The following is a 10,076-nucleotide window of genomic DNA, read 5'->3' on the forward strand; positions in this document are numbered from 1 at the left end:
TCCTGCCAAAATGACTTATATGTAATATGTACTTGTGTATGTAATAATGATAATAGCTATATGTTCTCATACTATTCAAATAATAATATCCATAATGTGTCAAATATTCATGTATCCTATGTTTCATACAGCTGGGGTCAAACTGACCCCAAGGAACATCAATGTACAAAATATTTGTACAGGACATTGAAAACAAATTATTGTACAAATTTTAATGCTAACTCTGTTGTACCCTTCAATTGAGGAGAAGTCATGAAACATGAAGCAAAAAAAGTGAACCATATATTTTATGATGTTAAACGTTGCTTGGGGTCAAATTGACCCCAAGGATAACATGAGGGTTAAGGTGATAATGGAGCTGAATGGAGCTGATTTAATGAGCAGCATTAGAGTGTTCACAGAGGTTGTGTAGTCAAATCCTTCCAACAGTGGTTGTCAGAATGTGGTCACTAACACTGTTAGCCTATGACATAGGAATTGACGCTGTTATGACATGGGAAATCACAAATCACACACACGTACATGTACCAACATGCAGCACACACACACACACACACAGAGCAGGCATTCAATCAGAGAGAGAGAGGGACAGCTATTTATCTGTGTACGAGGATCTAAGCAAACCCCAACCCTCATTGAACCGATGCCAAAATCCACTTAGGCGCACAGTAATAAATCAATTTGATGACAGATGCGCAAGAATAATAGACGGATGCAGGTCGGTAATCCCTAACACCTGCACCGCGGATGAGATCGCTAACGACTCGTCTCCGGCTCAAACGCTGCCAAAAAAAGGTCAGGATGGAAATTGAAGCGCTTAATTATGAGGCCACCCACGCGTAGCCTGTCATCGGTAACAGCTTCTATTTATAGCTCTTGCCATATTCCGTCAGAGCGGCAGGGAAAATCTCCCAGGTTATGTCTGTTTTATTCATATCACAGCCTATCGCCTTCTCTGCGCCAATGGAATCGTTTACATCAATTGATGTGACTTGGCGGGAAAGACACGCGGAGCATCTCAGGTCTGACTATATTGCATACATTACAGTAGCATTTCTCCCGACTGTTTCGTGCTCAGTGTTTTGCTGACTTGCGGTCCACTCAGACACGCACAGACTGCGCGCAAGGCGGGAATGTTGCTGTGGGATCCCCCTGCTCTCCGCCTCCAGTGTTAAATAGCCCACGCTCCTGCACGAGCTGCCATCCTCTCCTCGGAGAACGTGAGAAGAGAGAAAGGAGGAAGGCGGGGGTCGGTGTACATCGTTCGGGACTTTTTTTTATCAGGCTCTATCTATGCACAGACAGACAACACGCCACAAACAGCCCTCTGGGATGAGAGAGACGGACGCAAACTGTTTCAGGCTCTACTTTACAGACTGTTACCTCCTGACTGCAGACATCTGGCGTAAATTTGAGTTAAACAGGGACCTGTGTGAATGGCATCGCCATGGAAGGACTTATGTTCCAAAGAGTCAGGGGCCGGCGGAGAAAGAGTCTTTTCGTGTGTGCCGAGCTTGAGGCGCTTTTTCATCAGTACAACCTACGACTTGAGCAAGCGGCCACGCTTAAAGCGCTTCTGGTACTCATCCTAGCCGCGTCGGCACTTGCCCTGGCGGAGCTTCTGTCCGGGGGGGCGAGCCTCACGGTGTCCAAGGGATCGCACGCGGTCCACTCTGTTGTGTTCGCCTCGCTCTTCATCGTGGCCAACGTGCGCGAGCTGCAAGCAACTCAGCTGCAGCAGATTGCCAGGCTCGCTCTGCTCTTCAGCTTCACGTTCGCGCTCCTCTGCTGCCCGCTGCCTCTGACGCTCGAGCTGGTTCAATCTCAAGGAGGACAAGAGAGCTTTGCTTCCCCAGCACCTGACCAGGGTATCTGGCAGCTTATGTTGGTGACATTCATAGCTTATTCGCTACTTCCTGTGCGCGTGTTGTTCGCGCTCCTGTTCGGGATAGCTTTGGCACTGGCCCACCTCACCGTGACAGCATCCTCGGTACCAGGACAGAGGCAACTATGGAGACCGGTAACTCAATATCTCTCTCTCGCTTCATAATCTTTCAGTGTAAATGTCTCTAGATCCCTTTGTATGAAACACATAGGCTACGTACTGTTTGTACCTGATACTCTTACTTGCTGTAACTTTTATTTTCTTCTGGCTGCGACAGTGTGCGTGCGCAACACCATGCAACGGCAGATGACCCTGGCTGAGAGCAGAGCACTAGTCATCTAATGTTGGCCAACTTATTACAAGTGCCAAGCTGATGTTTTCTGTGTCCCTGGTCCATGGCCAACACACACACACGAAAAGAACCACTGTCATGCAACAGCACCATAATCAAAACCACTTTGTTGTTGTTGGAGATCCCTGAAGGGGACTTGCCACAGGCTTCAATCAATAGTAGTTTATGTTCAGAGCAGGAGATAATTAAATGGCCGAAGTCAATTTCTTATTGACTCATGGACTCTACCCCCCTTTCCCCAATACACACACACACGCATGCACACAGACACAGAGACACAGAAACACACACACACACATTCTGTCTCGTAAGCTCTCCCTCATCATCAGCGGTTCATCAGTTTAATAGAAAAAGACAAAAATAACATTTCAATGCGCGGTTTCAAAGTTCAGAAGTATCATATTTGATCTTGTTATCTTAAAATAGCTCACAACAACATTTACGTTTTCTACAGCTAAATCATGATAAATCATGAGTTTTTCTAGGTATATTTTTGGGTCTTTTTGCCTTCTGGATAGGACAGTGAAGAGTGACAAGAAGCGAGTGGGATAGAGGGACGGGGTGGGAATGAAGCAAGTCAGATTTGAACCCCGGTCCCCAGGGGCACTTGGATCTGGTGTGAATGCTGGAGATTCTTGTGCTTGAGAGTTTTTGTGCTGTTTTTACACTAAAAAGAACTGTGCTGTCCAGACAAGCACTATATAGAAATGCAACATACCATATTTATTTGGTAGCATTGCTGGAAGAGGTCAAAACAACCTCACACATTGCTCAAGGGTGTGTTTTGGAGTGTTGGGCATTCTCTGTGGAAGTCGATGATAATGGCTGTTTATTATAGAAATTATGAAGCAGGATGAAGGATTAATTTAATTACAGTTTTACAGTAAATCTCTTTATGACGCTGTTTGTGTGTGTCTATGTGTGTGTGTGTGTGTGTGTGTGTGTGTTCCAGGTTTTGGTGAACATGTTGCTGTTGGCTGTGGTGAACCTCAGTTGTGTGTTTGTACGTGTGCGGACAGAGCATGCTCAGAGAAAGGCCTTCCTGCAAGCCAGAGATTGCATCCAACAGAGACTCACACTGGAAGATGAAAATGAAAAACAGGTGAAATACACACACAGAGACACACACACAGAGACACACACACACACACACACACACAACCCCCATAATAGGCATAGATAGTACATGTATAGAGTACATACAGTCTCACACATATCCACATTCTGACACTTCATAACAGTACACACACGCGCGCGCACACACAAACACACACACACACAGGTGTGCACACAGATGCATGTCTGAGAAGTCAGACGGTGTAGAAGAAAGAGATGCTTGTTGTTTCTAAGTGACGTTGTTTCAGAGTAAAAACTAGTTTCATTATCCCTTAAATTTGTTCTAATTGTTTGCAAATGATTCATCCCACCCACATGTTCAGTTCTCTGAATAGATGGTAACACCACCTACAACTGTCCAACCCCCCTCCCTCCATACTCATACATCATACACACACACACACACACACACACACACACACACACACACACACAGGTGTGCACACAGATGCATGTCTGAGAAGTCAGACGGTGTAGAAGAAAGAGATGCTTGTTGTTCTAAGTGGCGTTGTTTCAGAGTAAAACTAGTTTCATTATCCCTTAAATTTGTTCTAATTGTTTTACAAATGATTCATCCCACCCACATGTTCAGTTCTCTGAATAGATGGTAACACCACCTACAACTGTCCAACCCCCTCCTCCATACTCATACATCATACACACACACACACACACACACACACACACACACACGCATGCACACAGACACAGAGACACAGAAACACACACACACACATTCTGTCTCGTAAGCTCTCCCTCATCATCAGCGGTTCATCAGTTTAATAGAAAAAGACAAAAATAACATTTCAATGCGCGGTTTCAAAGTTCAGAAGTATCATATTTGATCTTGTTATCTTAAAATAGCTCACAACAACATTTACGTTTTCTACAGCTAAATCATGATAAATCATGAGTTTTTCTAGGTATATTTTTGGGTCTTTTTGCCTTCTGGATAGGACAGTGAAGAGTGACAAGAAGCGAGTGGGATAGAGGGACGGGGTGGGAATGAAGCAAGTCAGATTTGAACCCCGGTCCCCAGGGGCACTTGGATCTGGTGTGAATGCTGGAGATTCTTGTGCTTGAGAGTTTTTGTGCTGTTTTTACACTAAAAAGAACTGTGCTGTCCAGACAAGCACTATATAGAAATGCAACATACCATATTTATTTGGTAGCATTGCTGGAAGAGGTCAAAACAACCTCACACATTGCTCAAGGGTGTGTTTTGGAGTGTTGGGCATTCTCTGTGGAAGTCGATGATAATGGCTGTTTATTATAGAAATTATGAAGCAGGATGAAGGATTAATTTAATTACAGTTTTACAGTAAATCTCTTTATGACGCTGTTTGTGTGTGTCTATGTGTGTGTGTGTGTGTGTGTGTGTGTGTTCCAGGTTTTGGTGAACATGTTGCTGTTGGCTGTGGTGAACCTCAGTTGTGTGTTTGTGCGTGTGCGGACAGAGCATGCTCAGAGAAAGGGCCTTCCTGCAAGCCAGAGATTTGCATCCAACAGAGACTCACACTGGAAGATGAAAATGAAAAACAGGTGAAATACACACACAGAGACACACACAGAGACACACACACACACACACACACACACAACCCCCCTGTCTAATAGGCATAGATAGTACATGTATAGAGTACATACAGTCTCACACATATCCACATTCTGACACTTCATAACAGTACACACACGCTGGCCAAGACACAAACACACACACACACACAGGTGTGCACACAGATGCATGTCTGAGAAGTCAGACGGTGTAGAAGAAAGAGATGCTTGTTGTTTCTAAGTGACGTTGTTTCAGAGTAAAAACTAGTTTCATTATCCCTTAAATTTGTTCTAATTGTTTGCAAATGATTCATCCCACCCACATGTTCAGTTCTCTGAATAGATGGTAACACCACCTACAACTGTCCAACCCCCCTCCCTCCATACTCATACATCATACACACACACACACACACACACACACACACACACACACACACACACACACACACACACACACACACAGAGAGAGAGAGAGAGAGAGAGATGGAACGGAAAGAGATATTAACTGTAAAAGGCAGGCAGAGGAGGATAGTGATCTTATGTAGTACATGTATAAATGTTTATTTTATTATTGCACATTTTTTAATGCAACAGAGTGCACCTCAAAGCGTTTCACACACAAACAGCATGCCAGACAGAGCGGCGATAGACGCCAGCATACCCGTTAGGCAATCAGCGTGGTGGTAGGCCAACATAAAACACACATGACATCACACATTTATATATAATGACATCACAAATTTGAAATTAACAAATTAACAAATAGGCCTAATAAACAGTAAAAAATAAAAATCCAGGTGCTGGACAGAGCGGCATGACCTGCCAGCTTACCCATAACCCAGCACTTATTTTAAATAATTAGGCTATACAAAAGCAAAACAAACAAACACACACACACAATAAAATAAATATAGAGTAAATCATGAGCACTGGTGACTGTCCTGGCATTGAGCAACATTGTGTCCTTGAACAGTCCATTGCAAATTTGTCCATAACATGGGGTCAGGTGCTCTTGAACCAAATCCAACCAGGCCGGAGCTCTGGAAACACGGGTCAGCTGTTGCAGAGTACATTTTGAAGCCATTCAGCAGATCAGTGTGTAACTAGCATTAAGTTATTATATCATTACAGATCAGTGTGTAACTAGCATTAAGTTATTATATCATTACAGGAGAGTTACAAACATCTCAAACAGCTCAATCAAGTCAAGTCAAGTAATTTATTTATATAGCACATTTAAAAACAACAGGGGTTGAGCCAAAGTGCTGAACAAAGAAAAAGTTTAGCTAATAACTCATAACAATAGACCATACATCTACACAAAGGCCATACATCTACACAAACTAAGTGTGATTATTTGTGACAAGACAGAATTAGTAGCAGCAACAAGAAAATAGATAAGATAAATAAAAATAAATAAGAAAAATAAAACAAGACCAAAAACATCATTCTGTATTAATAGCAAGTGAGAAAAAATATATCTTGAGATTGGATTTGAAGGAGGTAATTGTAGGGGAGGATTTGATATGGGGTATTCCAGAGCTTTCCAATATTAGGTATTCCAGTCATTAACTATTCTAATCCTTAAAAACACATAAAGAGATTCGTACAGTGGATATTAAGCTAATTAAAACATATGAGAATCACAGGGGCATCATTTCAACCTACTGTATGTATCAGATATGTAGTGAAGATGTGATTTGGATTCAGGGGAGACGACTTACAGTACAAGACTGTTTGCTGATGATTATGCCACAAAGCATATAGGAAAATAGGCTTATAAGACAATGAAACCTGCATAGAAAATGTAAGAAATTAAGTAGTTTATATGGAATGGATGCAGCTATGTTTGAGAGGATGTGTGGATGTCTTTGAACCTGCATTGACACTTGCTTGTGTGTTTGCATATACATTAGAGTGTGTGTGTGTGTGTGTGTGTGTGTGTGTGTGTGTGTGTGTGTGTGTGTGAGTGTGTGTGAGCTTGTGCATTTATGTGTGTGTGCGTGTGTGTGCCTGCATGTATGCGTGTGCGGGTGTGTTTGTAAGTGTCTTTGTGTATGTAGCTGTGTGCATTGTCATGTGTCTTTGAGTGGCAGACGTGAGTCCCACGCTTTTAACAGGAGCGGCCAAACGTGTGCATCTCCACGGCAACATCTACCTTAGCCATGCCAACTAACTCCAACGCAGCAAAACGCCAACATTCACACTTTGTCTTTAAAAAGTTCCCCGCATTGCCAAGTCTGTTGTTTCGTGTTGTGAGTGAACATTTGTTGAATTTTATGAAATTACTGGATAAAGTCATCAAAGCTTAAATGTTGCTACCTCACAATGCACATGAAAGCAACAGATAACCTTGTATAATGCTGAAACACACTAACACACTGTATTTAAACGACCACACACTGAAAAATAAAATAATTTGAAAGCTTTGCAAGGTACTAGTAACTTCACCTTAGAAGTACCTGAACTACATCAAAACTGTCTCAGGGAGCTGGTTAACCAAAGCATTTTGGGACAAAAGTGGTCAAAAATGGTTAATTTGACAATGTACATGTGGTACAAAAGTAAAACATCTACAAAAAGTTATGTAAATCTAAAGCTATGTAGCATCGATTATTTTTTTCCTACCGACTGTACTCGGTGACCTCAAACAACAGAGCCCTATGTTCAAAACAATGAGAGTTCCCTTTAACCACAGATAGGAAAGTGACTGCAAAATGACTTCAATACATCTACTTTACTTGAAACTCAGACCCAAACACTGGCAGATACAGTATGTCTATCTAAAAATGTGCAACTATGCATGCCCAGCGCATTTAGAAACATTTGATTTTAAAATATGTAAAACTATATGCATTAAATCATGCCCCTCCCATAGGAATGCCTATATGCATTAAATCATGCCCCTCTCACAGGAACGCCTCCTCATGAGTTTATTGCCAAGAAACGTCGCCATGGAGATGAAGGAGGACTTTCTGGCTCCACCTGATAGAATCTTCCACAAAATCTACATCCAGCGCCATGACAACGTTAGGTAGGAAAGAAAGAACAAGTGAGATAGAGTCGGTGTGATTTAAAAGTTTCATCTCATTTCATGTTCTAAAAACAAGAGTTTTGACAATCTGTCTCTGTTTTTTTCTGTATCTCTGTACGTCCCTCTTCCACATCTATCTCTTGTCTCAATCATCTCTCTCTCTCTCTCTCTCTCTCTCTCTCTCTCTCTCTCTCTCTCTCTCTCTCCCTCACTCACTCTTTGCCTCCCCTGCTGTCTGTAGCATTTTGTTTGCTGATATTGTTGGATTCACAGGGTTGGCCTCCCAGTGCACAGCTCAGGAGCTGGTTAAACTCCTCAATGAACTCTTTGGCAAATTTGATGAGCTTGCAACTGTGAGTGCTCTGTGTGTGTATGTGTGTGTGTGTGTGTGTGTGTGTGTGTGTGTGTGTGTGTGTGTGTGTGTGTGTGTGTGTGTGTGTGTGTGTGTGTGTGTGTGTGTGTGTGTGTGTGTGTGTGTGTGTGTGTGTGTGTGTGTGTGTGTGAGAGAGAGAGAGTTTAATATGCAGTTGATCCCTGTCAATGATAAGAGAATATGATTGCTCTGATATCAGTGACATAATCTTCTTTTCTAAGAAGCAATACTCCTTGTGTATTATGGCCACGGCTAGAATGCTGATATAACTCAGACAAATCTGTTACATCTGCTGTGTTTGAGAATGTGTGGGGGAAATAATGCCCAAAGCCATAATAAAAGAGAACACATTACCATCATCCGCACCCCTAAAGAGTCATATTCCAGACATATTCACGTCCAGGGAAATGTTTAAGCATAGGTCAGGTGAGCTCATCAGATCATCTGAGGACATTAAGATTGGTTTATTTCACTGCTTGGTTGAATTTCCCATTGTACTACGTAATTTAGAACGACCCTTAACATAATGATATTTGAACACCTATGAAGTAGATCCATTTTTTTGGCCGTCTCACACTTGTATATTAATTCGCCGAACTTGTTATGAAGTTTAAATGAACTGTCACAGTGCATCAGAATCCTGGGATATGCCCGCTTGACAACGGGAGAGATAGAACTAACGACTGGCCTTTGGCCTTACAGTAGAAACCATCCATTTAGAACTAACGACTGGCCTTTGGCCATAGCAACCATCCATTTAGAACTAGTAACGGCAGTTTGAAATGTGTCGGGGGTAAGTAGTTCTACAAACAAGAGAGTTCTAGCGATTAAAACGTTTAAATTATAACAGGAAATGAACACAACGCAAGTGGCAACAATGGAATAAGCAGGATAATGGACTCAACAGACCACCGTGGGGCCGTATTACAACCTCGACCGTGCATTAATTTCTGTTAACAGACCACCGTGTCGTCCATTATCCCTTACTTATGTGTGTGTGTGGGATACTTTTAAGATTAGTTTATGACTGTGTGTTTGTGTTTGTGTGTGTGATTGTGTGTGTGTGTGTGTGTGTGTGTGTGTGTGTGTGTGTGTGTGTGTGCCCTGTTGTGTGTGTGTGGCAGTTTTAAGATTGGTTTCTGACTGTGTGTGCGTTTGTCTGTGTGAGTGTGTGTTATGTGTGTGTTTGACAATTTGAAGATTGATTTAAGACTCTGAGTTGGCGTATGTGTGCGTGACAGGAGAACCACTGTAGGAGGATTAAGATTCTGGGGGATTGCTACTACTGTGTCAGCGGCTTGACCCAGCCAAAAGCCGACCATGCCCATTGCTGCGTGGAGATGGGCCTAGACATGATAGACACCATCACGTAAGTGTGTCTGTGTGTGTGTGATCTTGTTTTTTGTCAGTGTTTATGTCAATATGTGTGACTGTACATACTTTTGATATGTTCAGTATACTGTATGTGTGCGTATGTGTGGTGTATGTGCATATGGATGTGTTTGTGTGGCTATCTGTGTGTATGTAACTACAGGTCAGTTGCTGAGGCAACAGAGGTAGACCTGAACATGCGTGTGGGATTGCACACGGGCAGAGTGCTGTGTGGAGTTCTGGGATTGAGGAAGTGGCAGTATGACGTCTGGTCCAACGACGTCACGCTGGCGAATGTGATGGAGGCTGGCGGGCTACCGGGGTAAGTGCTGTCACCACTATCAGACTTCTCCCTGACCTACGAGAGCTGCAACGAATGACTACTGTC

General features: G+C 42.7%; 1 protein-coding gene across 4 annotated transcripts in view; it reads left to right on the top strand.

The window, feature by feature from the left end:
• The first annotated feature begins 274 nt into the window (after positions 1-274).
• Positions 275-10,076, top strand: part of LOC125300835 (adenylate cyclase type 1-like) — a 28,051-nt gene continuing 18,249 nt past the window's right edge. For all 4 annotated transcript variants that reach the window (XM_048252971.1, XM_048252972.1, XM_048252973.1 and 1 more), the window contains exons 1-6: positions 275-2,020; positions 3,190-3,339; positions 7,826-7,944; positions 8,186-8,297; positions 9,559-9,686; positions 9,852-10,010. In XM_048252971.1, the coding sequence (XP_048108928.1) occupies positions 1,448-2,020; positions 3,190-3,339; positions 7,826-7,944; positions 8,186-8,297; positions 9,559-9,686; positions 9,852-10,010 (1,241 nt within the window). In that variant the 5' untranslated portion in view covers positions 275-1,447. The remainder of the gene's footprint in view (positions 2,021-3,189; positions 3,340-7,825; positions 7,945-8,185; positions 8,298-9,558; positions 9,687-9,851; positions 10,011-10,076) is intronic.

Source organism: Alosa alosa, chromosome 9 (genome assembly GCF_017589495.1).
Source record: "Alosa alosa isolate M-15738 ecotype Scorff River chromosome 9, AALO_Geno_1.1, whole genome shotgun sequence".
Lineage (NCBI taxonomy): Eukaryota > Metazoa > Chordata > Actinopteri > Clupeiformes > Clupeidae > Alosa > Alosa alosa.